This window comes from Pongo abelii, chromosome 11 (genome assembly GCF_028885655.2).
Source record: "Pongo abelii isolate AG06213 chromosome 11, NHGRI_mPonAbe1-v2.0_pri, whole genome shotgun sequence".
Classification (NCBI taxonomy): Eukaryota; Metazoa; Chordata; class Mammalia; order Primates; family Hominidae; genus Pongo; species Pongo abelii.
This window is the reverse complement of record NC_071996.2, coordinates 134,704,496-134,729,219: the sequence shown is the minus strand read 5'-3', so window position 1 is coordinate 134,729,219 and position 24,724 is coordinate 134,704,496. Positions and strand designations below refer to the sequence as shown.

Here is a 24,724-nt window from a genome sequence, read left to right as displayed (position 1 = left end):
TCTGTTTTTTAAACATTTCATATACTAGGGGAAATGTAAGAGATAACTGTCTGAAATGCAAGCAACGTTAAAAGCTTGAACAGGAAGGACATAGCTAATGAGAGGCTGGGAAATGAGATAATCTCTTTTATAGAATCATCTGATATTGAGGAAACAAGGAATTTACAAAGGAGGGGATACAATGAAATTAACCAATGAGTGGTTGATCCTTTGGGATCAGTAACCTTTAGACCTGGACCTAAAAACTAGCCTGTGGTAGATGAATGTACTAGAGCTGATCTACTCAGGAATTTGTTTCCTTTAAGAATAGTTTCTTCCCCCCCAAGACTCAGAAAACTACATCCTAAGTTAAGAAGTGAAAGAATCAAGGTAGGGGCAAAATGCCATTCCTGTATAATTTTCTAAGCTACCTACTCATAAAACAACACAAAACCCCTCAAATCCAGCTCTTTTAAATTCCATGTCCCAGTAAATCAGAAACATCCATTTCATATGCCAGAACATGAGGAGATAGATGGTGTAGTCGTCAGAGTATCAACCCTGACTGCTTATTCTAAAAGCCTAGCATCCAAGAAAGGCTTGATAATCTAGAAACCAAAATTGTACTTGTCAAAATTCATTATCCTGTATATACCTCAAATGTCTGCATTTTATTGCTTTTAAATTATACTTTAATTTTTAAAAAACATGAAAAAAGATTGCAAAATGAGAAAGGAATAAAGGTATGTTATCAGATCCTGTGGCTAAATGAAACTAAATAAATTTTATCTATTGTCTTTAACAGGATCAAAAGCAAGAAACAATAAGCAAAGGTTTAACAAAAAAGCTTCTGAGCTGCCTAAACACACAAGTCCCTTGGATTATGAAAGGGACCTCAGTAAGTGATGACACCCTCTATTTGATTAAAAAATTGTAGTTCAGGTGGCTAGAGTGGGAGGATTGCTTGAACCAAGGAGTTTGAGACCAGCCTAAGCGACTGAGTGAGACTTTTTTTTTTTCCAGACAGGGTCTTGCCCTGTTGCCCAGGCTGTTGTGCAGTGGTGCAAACACAGCTCACTGCAGCCTCAACCTCCTGGGCTCAATTGATCTTCCCGCCTTGGCCTCCTGAATAGCTGTGACTACAGGTGCATACTACCCTGCCTGGCTAATTTTTTTTTTTTCAGACAGTGTCTAACTCTGTCACCCAAGCTGGAGTACACTGGCACGATCAACCCTCACTGCAGCCTCGACTTCCAAGCTCAGGTGATCCTCCCACTTCAGCCTCCTGAGTAGCTGGGACTACAGGCACATGCCACTGTGCATGTCTAATTTTTTTTTTTTGTAGAGGTGAGTTTTTGCCATGTTGCCCAGGCTGGTCTCAAACTCCTTGGCTCAAGCAATCTGCCCACCTTGGCCTTCCAAAGTGCTGGGATTACAGGCGTGAGCCACCCTGCCCGGCCTACCCAGCTAATTTTTCAATTTTTTGTAGAGATGGGGGTCTCACCATGTTGCCCTGGCTGATTAGACCCCATATTAAACAACCCACAACAAAACCGTAGAGAATTCTTGGGGGTGATGAGCAAGGTTTGATTTTTTTCCCTTCCATTATTTTCATGGTCTATAATTTAAGAATAGTTTGACTTTTTCATCAATATGAAAGTCGTGTATACTCATCCTAGCAAATGAAGACTCTGGCTCTTGGGATTTAGGCATTTCATGGTGTGGGGAGGATTAGATACATTTATTAAAAACCCAGGCTGAAAAATAAATGTCTTGTCCATCTGGAGATCTTATATTTATTTGAAAACCAAGTTCTGTGAAAGAGCACACTCAACAGTCGTATATCTTCTCTTCAACCAAAGACTTGGAGACAGGGTTCTTCAGGTCAGCGCAGAGGCAACCATACATGCATTGAATAGCAGGTCTCAGCATGAATTTCCTCATAAGCATTCCCAATATGAGCCTGGACAATCTTCTTCAGATAAGCAAGTGAGATCCTGGGAAAGGGAAGAAAGAACAGTAGTAGCTAGGGTCATTCTTAATTTCAAGACATTCTTTTTTTTTCTCTTTACTACTAACTGTTGAAATCTAAAACTAGGCCCCAATCCTGCCTCTGCAGTCCTAATATACCAGTTGTGCCACGACAGATTATAGTTTCCAAACTCCTAATGGACTGAATATTTTACCCCTTTGAAAACTAACAAGATTCCAGTTTCCAGCTATAAACCTCTAAGCCATTTTGTAGTTAACTGCCTTGAAAGCTGTAATCAAGGGTTTTCCATAAGGTATTGCCAAAGGCTTGATGGGAGCTAACGTGAGTCACCTCAATTCTCAGACAGACTGAGTGATCATGATAGCCTACACTGTACTGTGCAAGTTGGGTAAAGCTTAGGAAACTATCAAGGCTGAAAGATAACTTTCAAAAGTAAGTTTAGAAAATAGGAAGGTTAGTATAAATCTCCCTTTCTCTAAGGCCCAAACTAATAGTCTTCCTGAGGTATAAATATATTTTCCTACTAATGGCGATTTCTGCCTTAATATTTATCTGAGATTTCTGCAAATCTTTCCTTAATTGCTAGTCAGTATCTAACACACAGCATGCTAGATTTGCAACCAGACCTTTAAATATAACAAATGATATTGTCCTTATTTTTTTTAAAGAGTAGAATGAATTGGCCGGGCATGGTGGCTCACGCCTGTAATCCCAGCACTTTGGGAGGCCGAGGTGGGTGGATCAGCTGAGGTCCAGAACTCGAGACCAGCCTGACCAACATGGAGAAACCCTGTCACTACTAAAAATACAAAATCAGCCGGGTGTGGTGGCGCATGCCTGTAATCCCAGCTACTCGAAAGGCTGAGGCAGGAGAATCGCTTGAACCCAGGAGGCGGAGGTTGCGGTGAGCCAAGTTTGCGCCATTGCACTCCAGCCAAGAGCAACAAGAGCGAAACTCCATCTCAAAAAAAAAAAAAAAAAAAAAAAAGGTCTGAAAACGTGTTTGTGCTTGGGTGGAATTAGGAAGCCTTGATTATGTCTCACAATGTCTTCAAATATGTGATGAACACTCAAAAGAAAATGGGGAAATGAAGAATGACAATTTCATGAAATTAGATTACTCCAAACTTTCCCATCTAAAGACCCCCTTTCAACACCGTTAAGACACTGATATAGTAAATGATCTTTGTCAATGGACATAGGCTTGTGGTTAGTCTAACTGACCTCAAAGTCCCTATAAGCACTATGTCTTATACACAGTAGATGTTCAATCGCTCCACCATAGAATAAATGAATGTTAAGGCGTCTATGCCAAAAATACTGCCAAAGGAGATGGGGAGAGAGAAAAATCAGTGAGAAGCCTATATTTGTGCTACTCAAAAGTGTCACCTATGGGCCAGTGCCAGTCCACAACTATAACTGATCTACAATAAGGAGCTTACATCAGAATGTAAATCAACTCTATCACTAAGCAAACTGCAGTTCAGCTGACGTTTTGGGGAAGACTTTCTTGATGAAAGAAGCGTTGAGCAGATAGATTCTGGAGTAAGCTTCCTATCTCCTTACGGACCTATAAAAATAGTTTGCAGACCAGCCACTTTGAATAACATTAGTAGAGTACGAGTCAAAGAGGAAAAAAAAGGAATTTGTGGTTATATATGCAGAAAAAGGTTGAAACGGGGAAATTTTAATACTGTTTAGGTAAATAAGGATTAAACACAAAAGGAAGGAAAAAAGTGAGATGATGTCCTTGCAAAAAACATTTGTGAAGTATTGACAAAGAAGTTTCCCTTCATAATTTTGTTGCACACACACCTCTGGTCCTTAATCATCAATATACTCAAATGGTTCTGGGGGTTCTGGCTCTTGTTCCTCCTCCTCGATTTTTGGGCCATGTGCTGCCACAGGTTCCACCAGCTCCTCAATGTCTTCACTGGTATCCTTCAGAATGATGATGCCTCCAATGGAAAGCTGAAAAAACACAGGGGCATGCAGAAGCATAAGCTCCACTCACATTTCAAGCGTGCTCCACAATCTAGAGTAAATACTTGTTAAATGGCATTTTAAAACTGTTTAAATGATTTGGAAGTGAAAAACTGGAGTAGAACTTTACTGGGATAAAGATAACTGTGATCTATATGAAGTATTTGCAAACTTAACCCAGTAGCTCTAGATGGTATAACATGTGATGCTGTTCTACTTGGATGACGCATCTCAATTTAAGAATAGTTATTTCCCAGCCATGGCCTTGACTACCAGCCTCAGTCTCACTGCAGGAAGAATGTTTACTATCCAAATATAGTATCCTAATTCCTTCCTACTCAAGATGTGGTCCTGGGCCAGAAGCATCATTATCACCTGGAGCTTGTTAAAAATGCAGAAAAGCTGGCCCTACCCTAGATCTGCAGAATTTGCATTCTAACAAGATCCCAGTCAATCTGATGCACACTGAAGTTTGAGAAGCAATCTAATGCATACTGTATGATTTGTGAGATGATAATCATTTTGAACGCAAGAGAGTGTATAAATTAAAAGCCAATTTTTTCTCCAGCAATTTCAGAATGATGGAGAGAATAACACAGATATCCCAGATACCTGAGGGGTTTTCACTTTAATCTATAAATCCACGTGATGCAAGGCGATGAAAAAATACACGGGAAACAAAAGGGAAGTAGACTGTAGCAGCAATTCTATTAAGCCCTCTCCCAAACATATTACAGAAGGTAAATTCAAACACTAAACTATTCACCCCTCTCTGGTGTGCTAATCTTATTCTATTTGCTTGCCTGTGTCAAAGGAAATGGAAAGCTGCTCTATGTAATTAAATCAGTCAACAGTGGCAGGGCACATCTGGAAAAAGCATATTTCTACCAAAGCACATTACTGGGAAGGAAAAGAAGCACAAGTACATTAGTTAAATGATTCACATATGTATAAGCATCTCTGCAGTTCAACCTAATCCAATTTTTACTCATCAGAACTCTGCCCTGCCATGCTATAAAACTGGTGTGCTTCGTGAACTCCAAATTATTTCCCTTCTCCCGACACACACATATCTATACATTTTTCCACAATCTCTTCCCTTAAAAAGTTTGCTTTCCTTGAAGAGGATCCATTTTATGAATGGACCCTGCCCTTACTGCCAATACTCCCAGAATGGAGTATAGGGCCACTGTCCTAATCCTCCATAGCCTAAAAGTTTACTTGAACCTAATGGACCAAATGGAGATGAATCTCCTACCAAACAGAAGAAAATATCCACATTCACATGAGGACTTTCTATTTTTTGGAAAATGTGGATCCAGGTTATGCTATTTCATGCTTAACTGGAATGAAATAATCCAACTTAATCAAAGGAAGGCCTCATCATACAAAAACAACAGTAACAAAAAAAAAAAAATCCCAAAACTAATAATCCAAATCAACACATGGAAAGGGCTGTTGATAGCTATACATGGTCTAGGTTTGTTAATGCTTTATACGTTGGTGGGAAAGTTCACCCGCTCTATACATAAGATATACGATTTTCTGTTCTCTGGGGAGGCTAATTACAACTGTAGATATAGGCAATGAAACATTTCCTCTTGCCTCATGGTGGAGAGGAAGCAGGGTAGGAATGTTACTTGTTTCCAAAACTACAGCTGCCTCTTTCAAATGCAGTGTCTGAGGAAGGGTCCCATGACCTTGTCACTGAGGGTAGGGGAGTAAGTCACTGCAGATACACAGAGGCAGTGTTTTCTTTTTTAAAATGAGATATATTAACATAAAATTCATTCTCTCAAAGTGTACAATTTAGTACATTCACAAATTTGTGCAGCTATTAATACTCCTGCTATCTAATTCAAAAATATCTGCATCAACCTAAAGAAACTGTGGGCCCATTAGCAGCCACTCTCCATTCTCCCCTTCCCCTGTCCTTGGTAACCACCAATCTAACTCGTCTCTATAGATTTGCCTTCTCTGAACGTTTCACGTAAAGGGAACCATACCATATGCAGTCTTTTACGTCTGGATTCTTTTACTTAAAATAATGTTTTCAAGGTTCACATACACTGTAGCATATATCAGTAAGTCTTTCCTTTTTCTGGCCAAATAATATTTTATTATTATCTCACATTATTCATTCATCAGTTGATAAGACATTTAAGTTGTTTCCGTTTTATGACTATTATGAATCATGCTGATATGAGCATTAGTGTGTAAGCTTTTGTGTGGGCACAGTTTTCTCTTCTCTTAGGTATGGAATGGAATTGCCGGGTCATATGATAAGACTACATTTAACTTTTTGAGGAACTGCCAAACTCTTTTTTTCCACTGTGGCTGTAACTTTACTTTCCCATTATTACTCTATGAGGGTTCCGATTTCTGCATATTCTTGTCAATAATTATTATTGTGCAGTCTTTTTGATTACAGCCATCCTGGTGGGTAGAATGTGGTATCTTCTTATGGTTTTGTGTTTCTTTTTAAATTAAGAGACGGGGTCTTGCTATGTTGCCTAAGCTGGTGTCCAGTGGCTGTTCATAGGCACAATCATATTGCACTACAGCCTCGAGCTACTGGGCTCAAGCAATCCTCCTGCCTCGGCCTCCCATGTAGCTGGGACTGTAAGTGGGAACCACTGCACCTGTTATGGTTTTGATTTGCATTCCTCTAATGAGTAATGATGTTGAGCATCTTTTCATGTGCTTATCTGCCCATCTGTACATCTTTGGAGAAATGTCTATTCAAATCATTTGCCTGTCTTAAAATTAGGTTGTCTTTTTATTGTTGAGTTGGAGGAGCTCTTCATATGTTCTAGATATAACTGTCTTATCAGATAAATGATTTGAAAATATTTTTTCCTATTCTATAAACTTTGTATTCCCTGATTTGTGTGTCCACTAAAGTTAATGCTCATTTAACTTAGTAGTCAGCTAACAACTGGACAGGAATTTCCTTAAACACTTTGGAACACAAAGTCTCCCACTCTTTGAAGGAGTGTGTGTGTGTGTAGGGCTATACCTTCAACAGGATTCCTCATTTCTTCCTTGCACAGACATAGGCAGTCTTTTAATTCATAGGTGGATCAACTGCTATAGCTATCTCTGACTTAATTTGAGCAAAGACTTAGCAATCATTTAGTTTCCTACTGTGGTGTACAGTGTGCTCACTGGCCTCATGGAATTGAGCACGTGCCTCACTGTCTTAGTTCATAATTATCAAAAACTCTAGTTATTTCAAATGCTTAGAGTATGCACTAGTTGTGCCCTAATACGTCCATTCTGGATTCCCATGCTACTAGCAAGATAAGTTTATAGACACAGTTAGAATACGTTCTCTGTAAAACCGCCACTGAGATGAACCAGGTTGCAGATCAGACAGTGACTGCATTAAAGGTATCCATTGATGATTCTGTCCATTCATTAAACACTACACAGCAACTACTACAGATCGGGCAGTGCTACAGATGAGCATTTACCATTGTTTTAGGTGCTTTACATGTAACAACCTATTTAATCTCCACAACATCAACAGGAGGTAGGTGGCATTACCGTATCAGTTTACAGATGAGGAAACTGAAATACAAACATTCAATGACTTGTCTTAGTCACACAGCTAACAGCAGAAATAAAAACCCCGTTATGCCAAATTCCAGCTCTAAACCACTACATACACTGTCTTGCATCCCTTGGCTTTATCTCTTCTAGCTGATAAATTAGTCAGGTAAGACCCCGACTCACAATTATAGGTAGGAGTTGCCTTTGACCCACCATCAGGTTGATAAGAATAAGTTTACTCTTGTATAAGGATAAGGATCTAGAAATCGAATCTCTGACATTTTAGACAGATCTAGCATCTGGCTGTCTTGGATGGGTCTACTGATGGCGCTCTAGTTTTCTACAAGAACTGGAAGATAAAGGCAGTATCACGCTCATATTTCTGATAAGCATTTGTTTCTAACATGAAGCACTCTGTCTTGGAATAAATTAAATTCCATGAAGATCCTTTTCTAACTAAAATGCAATGCATTTATGACAACGGTGTAATAAAATAGAAAAAAAAAAAAGACAACGGTGTAATTACCATAATAATCAATACTTATTGAGCAGTTCCAAGTCTTGTTCTCAGTGCTTGTTCAATCTGTGCCTCATTTCTGAGTCAGGGATGGTAATCTCTGTTTTATAATAAAGAAAACTAAGGCAGAGAGAGATTTAGTACCTGGCCTAAGGTCACTTAGCCTGAGCAGTATACTCAAGATTCAAATCCTGTATGCTTGGCTGTAGAGTCTATATTCCTAATCAAATTGCTGTATTAGGAACTCCTACGTCGTATGTCTGTGGTAGAAGACCGGAATTTGTAGGGTTACACAGGGAAAAGAAAAATTCTCCCAAATCTATATGAAATGGAAAAGAACATTCTCTCTTTTGTTAAATAATTTCTTGGAACTAGTGAGCTTGCTCCAATGCTTTGAAGATTTACCATTCTCCATCAATATCCCACTGGTATATACAGCTAAGAGTCACTGGTAACTTACTGGTTTGAAAGGCTGGTATCTACAGGTCTCTGGCATGGTTAGGACCTTAAGCTGGGCAGGCATAACTCGGGCTGGGTTATCCAATAACTGGAAGTTTGGCTCAGGTTCTTTTTTCTTCTCTTTTTCTTCCTTTTTCTCTGCCTCATCCTATAAAATAAAATTAAAAAAAAGTTCAATAGAAGTTCATTTCTGTTCCACAGAACTGAGTAACATCTGAAGTTTACTGAGCAGCTATAAGGTACAAGAGGTAGTGGTCGGTAGTAATGGAAGTACAACTAAAGTGCTATCAGATTCAGAGGAGGGAAAAATAACTGCTTAGGAATGAGAATGGTATTTGACTTGGTTTTAAAGGATAAAAAGGTTTTTCTACCAGTGAGATCAGAAAAAGGTCTACCTAAACAACTGATAATCCCTTTGCTTGAAAGGGTTTTTCTTTCTCCTATCTCATCATCTTGTCTGTGAAAAACCTACTTTGCCCTTCAAAACCTATTTTAGTTGTCATTTGCTCCAGGAACTTTTTACTGATTTGTACCCTTCTATTCTTCCCACAAATGGATATATTTCCTAGAGTCTCTTTAAAGCACAATTTGTTGATTCTGCATGCTGGGAACAGGATAATTATTTGAAGGAAGCCAAGAGCAAGGTAGAATAATATTCAACTAAGGAAGAATCTCGCCCGTGACAGAGACAGAGATACTTCAATCCATATTACCGCCAGGTTATACCTACCACTTCCATTTTCTCCTCCTCTTTTTTTTCCTTTTCTTTTTCCTTCTTTTTAGCCTTGGCAGTTATAGATAATACAGCAGTAGAAACCTGGGGAAATGAGCAGGGTAAATTGTTGTAATCCCTTACTGACATACAAACATGCAAGCCCTAAAGAACTCAGTCCTACAACACTATTCTATTTCCTAGCTGTATTACATATATATATAAATCAAAGAACAAATGGGAAAACTAAGCACAACATTTACTGAAATAATTTGCTACTCTTGTCATCAAGTGAATCTTTAGTTCTTGGAGGCTTGTGTCCAATATAACTCTTCTCTTTTTTTGATCTGTAGCCTACCTTGGATATGAATTTGCTATCATGTACTTCCAAGATTGAGATTTGGGTGCCATAGCCTTTTTGCTTTACGGGAAAGCAATGGAAAATAGAACAATTTCCTTCAGTGCTGGTTGTAGATATCCTCTCTGGACTACATGTCTTACAATGCTAATACACAGTGGGTGAATGGTTAGCCTATATTATTCTCCTTCATGGGTCTCACTGAAAACAAAGGTGAAAAGCTGGGCAATACTGGTGTAAAGGCTGACTTTGTTTCAGACCCAAAGGAGGGTCTGACACATAGCTGATGAAACAAGATGCTGTCAAGGCTATTCCTTAACTGCCACCCCCAAATTTGGTTAATTTTCCTTACTTATACACAAAATTTACAGCAAATAATCAACAACTGGCCAATATGAAAATTATCATGAGAGAAAGAGCCATTTTCCTATATATAAGGTATCAAAAAAAGTATAATTTTGCTGAGTAAAACTTTATGGGCAAGTACAACTCTTTAATGTATTATTCTTTAATACAGGAGTGTCCTCATACACAGTTGGTAGGAGTATAAAGTGATTATGTCCATTTTGAAAGGAAAATAAGTTAATAACTATGAACATAATGTGCATTACTTTTGATCAAGTAACCTGACATCCAGGATTCTAACCTACAGATATACTCACACAGTGCACAAATACATGTGTATAAAGACTTTCAATTCCAGGCTCACTTGTGTAGGGGTAACAAATGAGAAATAACCTTAAATGAATATCAAAGAAAAAACGGGTAAAACAAACAGTACTACACACAGTAAAGGCATTGTTTTGCAGCTCTGGGAAAAAATGAGATCTGTATACATTGAAAGTTTTAAAAATAAAAAAAAATAGTTAATGTGAAAACAACAAGATTCAGAAAAGTATGTAGAGAATAATTCTATTTGTGGTATAAAAAGTACTGACATGTACAGAGAAAATCTTCAGAGGGATTCAGAAGTTGTGACTCCTGTGACATGAGACTTGGATGACCAAGAGACAAAAAGGACTTTTACTTCATATTCTTGTGTAATGTCAAATGTTAGCATAAGAAGTGTTACTTTTAAAACATAAAACATAGTTAAAGAAAAAGTAAAATACTCAGTGGCTCCTATATTTAAGTACAAATGCTGCTAAAAGGAACAAAGAACCTACCTTTTCCTTTTCTTTTTCTTTTGGTACTTCCAGAGGGGCAGGATATGCAAATGTGGATGGTTTACAGTTCGATTTATACTGAACTTTCGGCATCTGAAGAAATTCCATTAAAATAACATTGGCTTTAAGTACTCTGTGCTCTCCACAAGCATACAGATACAAAAGGAGACCAAAGTTTTAATGCAGGCTATATGTTCAACTATGTTACGACTCCTCTCTGAAAGCCATGTCTACTTTTACTGATTTAGTTTTTAGGTTCTTTACAGAATTACCTGCAGTTCTCTATACTTTTCTTAATCTCTGTGCCTTTGAATGGGCATCCCTTTATCTTTACAAACCAACCTGCTTCAATGGGTAAGCCCTATTCATGGTGTGAGCATCAGATCAACAGTTCTCTCCTTCGTAAAGCATTTGATGGTCTATCCTGCATACAAACTGCCATTTCCCTTCTTTGTACCAGACTAGTAACTTACACTAGCCTGAATACAATTTCCACACCATATATAATCATGCCTTGTAAGAGTGTAACATGAGCCCAATAGAAAGTCAGCTTTACGTTACCTAATGACCAGTTTTAAAGTTCTTTGGTCTGAATTTTTCCTTTCCTTCTTTTTTTTTTTTTTTTGAGACGGAGTTTTGCTCTGTCGCCCAGGCTCTGGAGTGCAGTGGAGCAAACTCGGCTCACTGCAAGCTCCGCCTCCCGGGTTCACGCCATTCTCCGGTCTCAGCCTCCCGAGTAGCTGGGACTACACAGGTGCCTGCCACCAGGCCCAGCTAATTTTTTTTGTATTTTTAGTAGAGACGAGGTTTCACTGTGTTAGCCAGGATGGTCTCGATCTCCTGACCTCATGATCCACCCGCCTCGGCCTCCCAAAGTGCTGAGATTACAGGCGTGAGCCACCGCGCCCGGCCTCCTTTCTTTCTTTCTTTCTTTTTTTTTTTTTTTTTTTGAGACAGAGTTTCACTCCGTTGCTGACTGGAGTGCAGTGGTGCAATCTCAGCTTACTGCAACCTCTGACTCCTGGGTTCAAGCGATTCTTCTGCCTCAGCCTCCCAAGCAGCTGGGACTACAGATGTGCACAACCATACCCGGCCTGAATTTTTCTCTGTTTACCCAATCTGCATTGATGGAGGATGATAATAAATACCACCATAAGGACAAAGAACCTTATCTTCTCCATCCCATTTTCATTACAAAGAAAGAGTAAAAACAGCAGTCATAAAATTGTTTGGCAGAGAATAAAATAGGTTATACAGGATGTTTAATTACAATGTTAAAAGTTAGGGACTGGGAAACCAAGGCATTCTTGTTCTGACAATAAAGCTGCTCAATATTTACAAATGTGAGCAGTTTTAATACCGAAACACTTAACAAAGGATAACTGGCTGTACAGCTATACTGAAAAATCAATACAAAGAAATATTCTACTTTTACCAGTCAGTTTTAAGCCTAAAACTTTTCCACTCTGAAAATTTAGTAGAACATTTCAACAGTGATGACCAGATGTAAGAGTTATTTAAAGGTCAAAAAGCCTTTTGACTTTTAAAGAACAAGAAGATGAATCATCAAGTCACAGGACTAAGAAAGACCTAAACACAAACTCCATTAAAAAAATATGACTACAAATGTGATGACAGGGCATGCAGTGCCTTAAATTTCTGACTTAAGTCAGCAGTTACATTCCATCAGATTCCCTAGCTCCTCACAGTTGGTCTTGTTTCCTGCTTCTACCAAAGGGTCATCCTCCTATTTTGCTTTTTCCCTTTAGTAATAATTCTTTCTTCCATCAACCACTTGAGTATCAGATAGCTCTGAAAGATTTAGTTTAGGTTTGCATTCTTCCTTCCCCAGATTACTGCAATAGCCTTGTAATGAGTTTCCACTGATACCAGAAAGATCTTTCTAAATGGAAATCTCATGTTCATTTATCATTTGAAATCCTTCGACAGTTCCCAGGCTTTAGTATTAAATAAAATTCATCAGAGTAGTATATAAAGCCTCTTCATATGTTTATATTTAGCCCCCTCTCTCACCATTCTTTCTCAACTAATTACTTGAAGTTACACAGCTAGTAAGGAGATATGATTTTCAAAACTTTCAATGACACACTCCATTCAAAAAGGTGACGATTCAACTTGAAGGGAAAATGTTATTATAAGATGTTAACTCATCTTTAAAATTTAATGGAAATCCTTGCAAGTGGGTGGTAAATATGAATAAGATATGGTGAACAGGAAATACTACAAAGCTGAGGTCTCACAGACATACCTTTAAGTCCTTGTTAAGGCCAATGACACAGGTAGGGGTATAAGCCAATGACAGGAAGTGTGAAAGAGGAAACCAGAACCAGAACTGGGTAAATACAAGGACGCCAACCACAGAAGGCATATGAGTGTGCCCAGTCCTGGACTGTAAGGAGATTGTGACATTATGACCACCTGTAGAAAAAGAGAGAAACCATGAACAATAATAGTATTGTCCTATTATTATAGTAGGACAATAATAACGATATCTTTCTTTCTTTTTTTTTTTTTTTTAAAAGAGATAGGGTCTCACTGTTACCCAAGCTCGGGTGACAGAGTGAAACACTGCACCCAAGTGCAGCGGCATGATCATGGCTCACTGTAGCCTCGACCTCCTGGCCTTAGGGGATCCTCCTCTTTTAGCCTCCCGAGTAGCTAGGACTACAGGTGCGCGCTGCCACACCTGGCTAACTTTTAAATTTTTTGTAGAGACGAGGGTCTCGCTATATTGCCCAGGCTAGTCTCAAACTCCTAGCCTCATACGATCCTCCCGACTCAGCCTCCCAAAGTCTTGGGATTACAAGCATGTGAGGCACTACACCCAGGCAATAATAAAGATTTGTAAGTGCTGCAGTAGGAAAACATCTGGTGATGATTTTAAAAGCACAATTCATATGTGCAGTCTAATATGCAGTCCTTGGAATTAGTGAGTTATCCAGGCTCTCCAAAATTGGATTTAGCACACATCTAGACTTACTTTCTCTATAGGCAGGCGTTTTTCAAAAACTAGGCCTGAAGGGTATCAAAACTGTGATGCTAAATTAAGTATTAATCTGCATTATATATTGGCTTTTCATGTGCTAATAAAAAGCAAAGTTTTAGTATATACTTTTTGCACACAATAGCAGAGGCAAGCTTAGATAGTTTGCTTAGTTTTACTCTTTCTACTTCAATCATATGCAAATACATATTTATAATATACTTACACATTTATAAAAATTTATATAAAACAGTAAAGAATATGTTCTGACTCTTGGTCTTTTAGGTGCTAAGCAGCATAAACATTATTAGAATTTTGAGAAATATCCCTTACAAATTATGAAGATTTATATGCAGCTATATAAAAATCTATGAAAGCATTAAGCATTACCCTACGATTAAACCACTTAAATTGGTGGGAGGAGCTCTGACATTAACTAGCTCTGTAACCATGGACAAAACACTTTATTTCTAATTCCTTTTCTCCCATTAGCAAAATGAGGGGTTGAATTTGAACACTTGAACTAGAGTACTACCACTTACAAAAGAAAACTTAACCTCTAACCCTTGATTCAGCTGAAATTTTTCTAACGAAACACAATATGTAAAGGAATGAAATCAGAGCTGCTTCTGTTTAATCAGGAGTTTGGACTGCTGGGAGAATATATGGCCTGGAACCAGAGGTCCCCAAGTCCTGGGGCTGCAGACCTGTCCATGGCCTGTTAGGAACCAGGCTGCAGAGCAGGAGGTGAGCGAAGCGCAAGTGAGCATTACCAGCTGAGCTCTGCCTCCTGTCAAATCAGCAGTGCCATTAGATTCTCACAGGAGTGCGAACCTTATTGTGAACCGTGCATGTGAGGGATCTAGGCTGAACGTTCCTTATGAGAATCTAATGCCTACTGATCTGAGATGGAAAAGTTTCATCCTGAAACCACCCCACCCCCGTCGTGGAAAAAAAATTGTCTTCCATGAAACCTGTCCCTGGTGTCAAAAAGGTTGTGGACTGCTGCCCTAGACTATTCCTCTACAGAGTGCAGATAAAGTTTGAAAGCCAGTGAACTAGAGCTAAGATCCAAGCCATCAGTTGGGGAGAGCTGGTGAGCCCTTGTAAGGCTGAGATTCTAGGAGGCTATGAGGGATTACAAACTCAAATGCCTTTAGGAACGAGTCAAGTAAACAAATAAGGAATAAGTGGGCTGGGAGCAGTGGGGACTGAAGCAAACTGTAAAGTACATGTCCTATTTAAAGGGAGCTTGTTACTAGGGGTGTAGGTCCAGGTTTACTAGGTCATTTTGTTTTTAAAACTGAAGCAAACTGGAAAATACACGTTCTATTTAAAGGGAACATCTAACTAGAGTGTAGGTCCAGGGTCACTAGGTCATTTTGTTTTTAAAAGTAGACTCTGGATTTTGTCCAAAATCTTGCAAATTTTGTTAGGCAGGCAAAACAAAATACACCATTATCAGATTTGGCCCATGCGCTAGATGGTAACAGAGTTAGTGCTGGATCACAGAACTCTGAAATGCAAGAATCTTCATTTAAATAATATATCCTATAAAAATGGGGCTTGTCTGTGCCTAATCAGGGTCTTAATTTGAATTCCAATGCGGATTCCTGTTGCTTACATTTCTCTTCTCTTGATCTCAGTGTTTTATAGGCATCTTCACATTTTGCTTGGAGTCAAGAACCAAACACTGACTTGACTTTACTAAACCAAACAGCATTTTAATTTTTATAAGAATCAGGGTTCTACTGTTCAACCAAATAATCTAGATTTTCTTAATATTCCACTATAGGTATTTAAAATTTTCATCTGAAAAAAAGGCCAGGTATACTTTAATTTTGTTTTTCCAATAGAAATGAATTATATACATTTATTGTCTACTTGTACTCTTCCCTAAGCTAACCCCCATTCACTGAATGCTAACTATATGTTGAGGATTCATATAGTTATCTTTTCATAGAAAAGATCTTAAGGAGACTCCAGTCTCACAAAGAAGACAGATAATTCGATAATTAAAATAAGATATGAAAGTATTATGATAGCTATAAACCTGGTTGCTAGCGGGAACATTTCACTAAGACATAGTAACTAACCTGGGATGGAGGCTGGGGAGGGCAGAAGAGAGGAAAAGGATGCCTAGCTAACGTCCTATTTGATCTAACTTTGAAGCTGAATTTCCTTTTAGTTCAATGAAATCTATCTTCTTTGGACTTAGAAGCTAAATTAGCCTTTTGTTCTAACATTCTGAGATTTAATAAATAAGGTAGAGTTTATCATGTTGATAATCTGCAGTTTAACAAACTTCAATCAACTTCTTTATCTTCGGCTTTTCTCCCTGAAGAGACCGAATCACTGAATGAGTTCTCATAAACTTCAACTTCATTCTTTCCCTTGAAGTTGCCCTCTCTAGATTTTTCTCCACTACCACTAATTTTCTTTTTTCTTTTTTTGAGATGGAGTCTCATTCTGTAGTCCAGGCTGCAGTGTGGTGGCGCAGTCTCAGCTAACTGCAACCTTCACCTCCAGGCTCAAGCAATTCTCGTGCCTCAGCCTCCTGAATACCTGGGAATACAGGCATGCACCACCATGCCCAGCTAATTTTTGTATTTTTAGTAGAGACAGGGTCTCACCATGTTGGTCAGGCTGGTCTCAAACTCCTGACCTCAAATGATCCACCCACCTCGGCCTCCCAAAAATGCTGGGATTACAGGTGTGAGCCATTAAGCCAGGCCTACTACCACTAATTTTACTGAGAGAAGATCAAGACTGCAAATTTTTCTAACGCAGTTGCAGCACAGTGTTCTATGAGGATAGGATATTAAAAAGTGAAAAAGGACATGAGATTAATTCTATGCTCATAACAATGAACACTACAGTATAGAACTTTTATGTAGGGCCAGGTGTGGTGGCTCACACCTATAATCCCAGCACTTTGGGAGGCCGAGGTGGGTGGATTGCCTGAGGTCAGGAGTTCGCGACCAGCCTAGGCAACACGGTGAAACCCAGTCTCCACTAAAATACAAAAAATTTGCTGGGCGTGGTGGTGTGCACCTGTAGTCCCAGCTACAGGAGGGGCTGAGGCAGGAAAATTGCTTGAACCCGGGAGGTGGAGGTTGCAGTGAGCCGAGATCATGCCACTGCACTCCAGGCTGGGTGACAGAGTGGCCCCCCCGCTCCCCAAAAAAGAACTTTTATGTAATAAATGTCTAAAGCAAAGATTGTTATAAATAAAGAGAAACAGAAAGAAGCACCAAAACTTGATTGGTCCACAAGACAAACAGATAAAGTAAAAAAGCCCCAAACAAAAAAAGAAGATTTAAAAAAAAAAAAAAAAAAAGAAAAAGAAAAGACAAACAGAAGCTGAAAGAGGAAGGAAGGAGAACACAGTGAGATGACTTGTAGTAAATCTGGCAGAGAAGAGGCGAAACATAGAATTATCCTCCCCTAATTCTTTTTTCTTAATATATAATTTTGTTTTTATATTTTTAATTAAAAATTTATTTTTCTTTTTTTGTATTGCTCCTTGCAGAGCAGGGCTACCCTACAGGTAGTGTGCCCAGAGCAGTCTCCCCCAATTCTGAACAAGTAACCCTAATATAGTAAAAACCAGCAAAAAATTGTGGTAGTGGTGAACAAGTGGAGGGGTGTAGTCTAAAATCATACACTTTAAAAAGTGGCAGCTAAAAGAGAAAAAAAAGATTACAGAGCAGTAAAATGTTATCCCTAAATGTTGTTTTAAATACTCACCACCAAAAGAAGTAATCTGAAAAGGCTACATAATGTATTATTCAAACTATATGAAAATCTGGAAAAGGCAAAACTAAAACTGTGGAGACAGTTCAATTAGGATGAGTAGTAAGTTCAGGAGATCTATAGTACAGCATGATGACTACAGCTAATAATAATGTACTGTATATTTGAAAATTGCTTAAGGAGATCTTAAATTTTCTCATAACAAAAAATGATAAGTATGTAAGGTGACAGATATGTTAATTAGCTTGATTTAACTATTTTACTATATACATACATATCTCAAAGCACCATGTACACTGTATGTACAATTTCTATTTGTCAACCATACCTTAATAAAATAAATAAAAATAAGTTTTTTAAAAAGAAAAAGAATGAAAAAGGGGATATCACTACAGATTCCACAGACATTGAAAAAGTAAGAGGATATTATAAAAAAACTTCCAATAAATTCGAAACTTTATTTATTAAAACAAAATAAAATAAAACTATGGAGATAGTAAAAAGGTCAGGGACTTGTGGGGAGGGCAAGGAGGGATGAATAGGTTAAGCACAGGGAATTTTTAGGGTAGTGAAACTATTTTGTATCATACTGTTATGGTAGACACATGTCATTAAAGATCTGTCAAAACCCATCAAATGTACAACATGAAGAGTGAACTCTAATGTAAACTAGGGACTTTAGTTAATAACAATGTGTCAATATTGCCTCATTGATTATAAGCAGATATACCACACTAACACAAGATGCCAATAACAGGGGAAACTGGAGGGGCAAAGGGGACATATGGAAACTCTGCATTTCTTGCTCAATTTTTTCTGTAAATCTAAAAATTTTTAAAAGCCCAATTAAAAAAACGTAATTATTGATAAAATCCAGCCAATTAAGTGTCTAGACTTAGTATAGATAACCTAAGAATGAAAAAGCTGCAATAAAAGAAATGGGCACTGAATCCATTTAAATATGAAACTAAGATCATACAATTGTAAGAATTATGATTTCTGAAGACAATGTAAATATCACAAACTGTTGACAACATAAACATAATATAAAAATATTGGAAGGAAGTGAAGAATGAGAAGGGAGAAACTATGGAAACCTACATATGTAGCTTGTAAATGGGAGGGAATCAATACCATCTAGAATTGAAATGGTTTACTTTACCTAAAATATTTATAGAATTTTTTTTATCTATAAACAGCTGCAAGGAAATATTTTTTAAATTAAAAAGAAAGAGAAAAGTAAACTATGCCTCAATATTAAAATTTTAACCAGAAAAATCTCAACTTCTTGGAAAATAAAAACCAACCAAACAAAAAACTCCATTAGACAAATAGGTTAAAAGAGAGGAACATCAGCCTCAAAAATTTAGAAAAGAACACCAAAGTTATGAAACAGCAAATAATAAAGATAAGATCAAAAATAAAGAATTTACAAAAAAGGAACAAAGTACATAAATAGAGAAATTACTGGCAAACCTAATAAAGAAAAAAGAATTAATCAAATTAGAAAGGAGATATGGATTTTTTTTAAAGAAAGAGGCCATATGAGGGAGATTATCTAAAATTATAAAAGGACTCTGAAAACTGTGGTATGATTAAAACACTCTCAGCAAGTAGAAAACCCAAAAAGATTAAAAAGAAAAATTTATGACAGTTATCAAATAATGGCAGCTTCTTTTCCTCATCTCCTTCACTACAAATATACACACATTCCTAGTTGACTGAGGAAACAATGACTGCAACAAATAAGGCTAACTGTTTTTCTTAGAATCCAATGGCTAATAAATGTGAAAAAAAAAATGCTCCCTTAATAACAGAACTGCAATAAAAACCTTGAGATGTTATTCCTCACCTTTCAAATTAGCAAAAATAAAAAGGATTATATTCACATGGATAGGGTACATCAAGAAAAAGAATCACATAGTTGAACAGTGAAGTATGTATCTGCTCTTCTCCTCTTATCCTATTGAGAGGTCACCAATAATAATGTTAAGGCATATGTCAAATGAACTCAAAGTCTAAGGAACTAAAGAACACCATTCTATCTTTTGAAACAGACTATGGTATTATGATGGACGGTGAGAATTTTGGAGCCAGATGGCACAGTGTGCTCTGTATGCATTTATTAGGTAAATATTCAACTTACCTTATTTTATAAGTGATCTGGCTGCTAGAATTTATTTAAAATATGCTTTCCTCAAAAACGATTCAATGTCAACTTGTTTAAAATTCATATAATACTAAGAAAATTAAAGGAAAAATAAATTGGCTGGGCACAGTGGTTCACAGCTATAATCCCAGCACTTTGGAGGGTCGAGGTGGGAACACTGCTCGAGTCCAGAAGTTCAAGACAAGCCTGAGCAACATAGTGAGATCCTATCTCTACAAGAAGTTTAAACAGTTAGTTGGGTGTGGTGACATATGCTTGTAGTCTCAGCTACTTGGGAGGCTGAGGCAAGAGGATTGCCTGAGCCCAGGAGGTTAAGGCTGCAGCAAGCCATGCTCGTGCCACTGCACTCTGGCTTGGGTGACAGAGTGAGACTCTGTCTTAAAAGAAAAATAACAAAAAACCAACCAACAGTCACTTTACTAAGTGACAGGCACTGTCACCCAGGCTGGAGTGCAGTGGAGCAATCTCGGTTCACTGCAACCTCAGCCTCTCAGGTTCAAGGGATTCTCCTGCCTCAGCCTCCTGAGTAGCTGGGATTATAGGTGTGTGCCACCACTCCTGGCTAATTTTTTTGTATTTTTAGTAGAGACGGGGTTTCACCTTGTTGGCCAGGCTGGTCTTGAACTCCTGACCTCAGGTGATCCACCTGCCTTGGGCTCCCAAAGTGCTGGGATTACAGACGTGAGCCACCGTGCCCAGCCAATAGCCTGTACTTTTTTTTTTTTTGAGACCGAGTTTTGCTCTTGTTGGCCCGGCTGGAGTGCAATGGCGCGATCTCGACTCACTGCAACCTCCACTTCCTGGGTTCAAGTGATACTCCTGCCTCAGCCTCTCAAGTAGCTAGGATTACAGGTATGTGCCACCACGCCTGGCTAATTTTATATTTTTAGTAGAGATGGGGTTTCTCCATGTTGGTCAGGCTGGTCTCAAAGTCCTAACCTCAGGTGATCCACCCACCTCGGCCTCCCAAAGTGCTGGGATTATAGGCGTGAACCACCGCACTCGGCCTGTACTCTTAAATGTACATGATCTCTATGAACTGCAGGCTCCAAATTTTCTCCAGGAATAATTTGCCTCAGATTCAATTTCCATTATGTCATATAGTTAGAGCAGATAGTTATTTTATTAGATTTAGTTTAAATAAATAAATCTTGAAGACTTAAAAACATTTACCTGCATCCAGTATGCCCTGGGCCAGAATAGCGCCAAACTTGGCCATGACATCATCATGCTTATCATTGATGACTTTGGAATACAGCTGTCTGAACTGATTCACCTGAAGGAGCAAGAGAAAGAATTATAGTCTAAGTCTACTCATTTGTGGTACCATTTTAGAACAGGGAATAATATTGCTCCAATGATAATGAGTTAGTTCTGAGTTTCGTAATGCTCAAGAGAGGGATATGGACCAGACTTGAAGGCAGAGCAGTTCCGTGGTTGAAATCACGGGTGTTATGACTTTTTAGTGTGGGAGCACCAGCTCTGTCTTGAATCCTCATTCCACAGTGGATGTTTCAAGGTCAAAGGAATGTTGAATGTGATTTCATACATTACCACTGTTAGTCAGCAGGCCTAAAAAGTCCAAGCAAACACTAAGGCTTTCATTACATTTTGAATTATAGCTATTCTGTTTACCACCAACCTTGCGGGCTTCCTAAAAAGCATAGTCCTTCAGTTCCACCTTAAAGTAAATTACCCTTCACCAAAGCTGTGTGAGGTATCTTTTGCATTAAGTATATTCACGTAAAGTAAAGATTTCCATTATCTACTCACATTAATTTTCTGAGGACTTATCAGAATGTGTACTCATACCAAAAGGAGCGTATCGGAATGGAAAATGTGCTGACTCACTTAGGGTGGGATTACTGGTAATTCTTTATCCTTTCTGCATTTTCTAAAATTAATATGTATTATTTTTATGATTAGAAAATATATTTATAAAATATATTCTGTATGAATAATTAATATTCCTTTAAATCTGTTTGGGTGACAATAAGTAAACTATTTTATGCTTCTTCTATGTCTTACACTTCTCTGTTTTCCCAACAGTGCTTTTCAAATGGTAGGCACCCAGGAAGAAGTCGGCTTGTTCAAGAAGCACATAATCATGGAGCTCCCCAAATCTGCCAAAAGCAGAAAATATCAAATTTGAGTTTCCTAATATAATGACTTTATCTGCATTACATATTCTTTCAGAATCTTTTCCCCCTTTTCATTTGTCTTGGTTTGGGAGGCCACAATGTGATATAGTGGCAGAATAATAGAATCACACAACCCTCGCTTATAAGTTGTTCTTATAAGCTGTTTGGGTAAGTTACTACCTTTTATGAACCTCAGTATCTTCAACTCTACAGGGATGTTAGCACCTACCTTACATGGCTATTATAGGATTATATGAGGTAACATATATGTAGTGTAATGTATAAAGGGCATCTCATAGTTCAATAAGCATGAGTGTTTCACCATATGGGGGAAGAATCCTACCAATCCCTCCTATTATCTCTGCAATCTAAATGCTACTAACAAAATAATATTCCTTGAACATGGTTCTCATTTTTTATTCACAGGCAGCAACACAATATAGTGGGGAAACAATGAACTAACTCTGTCACTACCCAGCACACAATCACTTAAGTCACTTACTTCTCTAGGATTTCTTTAACTATAAAATCTAGCATGATTAAATCATCACTAAATTCCCCTTTACTTAAAAAAATTCTCATGTGGCCGGGTGCGGTGGGTCATGACTGTAATCCCAGTACTTTGGGGGAGGCCGAGGCAGGTGAATCACCTGAGGTCAGGAGTTTGAGACCAGCCTGCCCAATATGGCGAAGCCCCATCTCTACTAAAAATACAAAAAATGAGCTGGGCATGGTGGCGGGCGCCTGTAATCTCAGCTACTCAGGAGGCTGAGGCAGGAGAATCGCTTGAACCCGGGAAGCAAAGGTTGCAGTGAACTGAGATCATGCCACTGCACTCCAGCCTGGGCGACACGAGCAAAACTCCATCTCAAAAAAAAAAAAAAAAAAAAAAAAAAAAAAATCTCATGTTTGACGCTTTTATTCTGGTTCAACAAGTCAAGTTCCTTTGATTCTGAACTTATTTTAGATGAACATTTACATTACCTTATATAGTATGGAAATTTTATGTGCTAAAGGCTTAATATTTCACAAAATTATAAAAAGAAACATAGAACAAAGCACTGAATGTACATTATAGGGAAGAATTTAAATTTAAAATTGTACCCAAAACAATAGAAAAACATTCAGTAAAACTTACAAATGGATAAAAAAAAACCAGTCCAACTATATAATAGGCTTATCTAACTAATATTAAATAGAATGCTTTAAAAAGCTAGTTTTTATCATTTTAAATTTTTTTCTCACATTTTATTTCTTATGTATCAGTAACTTAATTTTCATTACTTTAATTCTTGGTAAAGAATTATTTTAGTAGATTAGGACATACATTAAATTTTGAAGTCAGCTTTGAGACCATCTGGTCTACTCCCTCTATTCACATCTAGTTACAGATATGAAGACTAAAAAGACAAGCAAAACAATTGGTTTGCTTGCTATCACAAGCAATTAATGGTAATCAGGGTGAGGATTAAGATTTTCTAACTCAATTTCATTGTTATGAATAGTATGGTCTCTCCCCACCAAAAAAAACAAGAAGTAGAATTTCCAGGAGAAAAATCATATTAGCTTTCCATTTTATTTCACAACAATCTCACAAAAAAAGACAATTAAAATTTTATGCAATGCTGTGATCCATGCATTGTACTATGTATGAGTATTTAAAATCTACCTTCTCAAAAAGCTGCATTTTTAACATTCATCATGTTTTTACTTGTATACCCTATACTGCTGGAAAAAAGCCCACTCTTAGATGTCAGGGAGAAAGCAATAAAGCTCCTTGGAGTTGTTTCTGTTGGTACTTATCATCTGAGTGTGACTCCTTCTTTCTATTTTTCTATCTTCCTGGTTATGGAAATGTAGCTGTACATCAAGGATCAGTTTTGGAGGTGTTTTTTCTGTCTGTGAAATTATATTTGTGCTTATGACTTCAACTATATGTCTGTAATTCCTTCCATGAAATTCTTGAGGTGAGATGTATTTTGGAATTCAGAATTTAGAAGGCTAACATGATACATATCCATATATTATACAATACTACCAGTGTAGTACTGCTCTATATATTATGATATCCCATAATCAAATAAATTATTTCTGAAGTAGCACAATATATGGATATTTATACTAAGTAGGATAAATGATAATGAACTAATAATTGCATCCAAATGAGTCTTTAAAAACAAACAAACCTCTTTGAGTTTTCAGAGCTTTCTGGATTCTGTAATGGTAGATAAAGGGCTATAAACACACACACACACATATATATATGTCTATATATGTGTATGTATATCTGTATATATCTATACAGATATATATACTCTTTTTTTTTTTCCCCTTGAGACAGCCTCACTGTGTCGCCCAAGCTGGAGTGCAGTGGTGTGATCTCGGCTCACTGCAACCTCCGCCTCCCAGGTTCAAGTAATTCTCCTGCCTCAGCCTCCCAAGTAGCTGGAACTACAGGCGCCCGCCACCACACTCAGCTAATTTTTTTTGTATTTTTAGTAGAGACGGGGTTTCACTATGTTGTCCAGGCTGGTCTTGAACTCCTGATCGCGTGATCCACCCGCCTTGGCCTCCCAAAGTGCTGTGATTATAGGCGTGAGCCACTGCGCCTGGCCTATATAATTTTTTTTATGGCTAGTTCCCAAATCTCCGTATTTAGCATCTAATTTTTTTCCTATGCTCCCATGTTGTTTCCAATTGACATGCTGTCATGTCAAACTCAATATGCCTGAAATGAATATTATCTGTATTCTTCCTTCAAATATTCTTGTTGATGCTATCATGACTTCCCCATTATCAGGATCCCAAATGAGTTTTCAGCTCCCTCCTCAATTTTATCAGCATTAATTTGCTTATAGTAGTTTTTGTAGCCTTTTTCTTTTTTATTACCACTAACACTGTAAGAGTCCAAGTCCCTATCTTAAAACAACA

At 37.8% G+C, this 24,724-nt stretch overlaps 1 protein-coding gene across 1 annotated transcript in view; it reads right to left on the bottom strand.

Moving 5' to 3' along the window:
• Positions 1-1,752: 1,752 nt before the first annotated feature.
• PSMD1 (proteasome 26S subunit, non-ATPase 1) overlaps positions 1,753-24,724 on the bottom strand; it is a gene marked incomplete at its 5' end in the record, with an annotated part of 115,477 nt that continues 92,505 nt past the window's right edge. The window contains 7 exon segments of the mRNA NM_001133223.1: positions 1,753-1,976; positions 3,788-3,943; positions 8,488-8,634; positions 9,217-9,303; positions 10,723-10,815; positions 12,992-13,161; positions 20,826-20,928. Of these exon segments, the coding sequence (NP_001126695.1) occupies positions 3,797-3,943; positions 8,488-8,634; positions 9,217-9,303; positions 10,723-10,815; positions 12,992-13,161; positions 20,826-20,928 (747 nt within the window). The 3' untranslated portion in view covers positions 1,753-1,976; positions 3,788-3,796.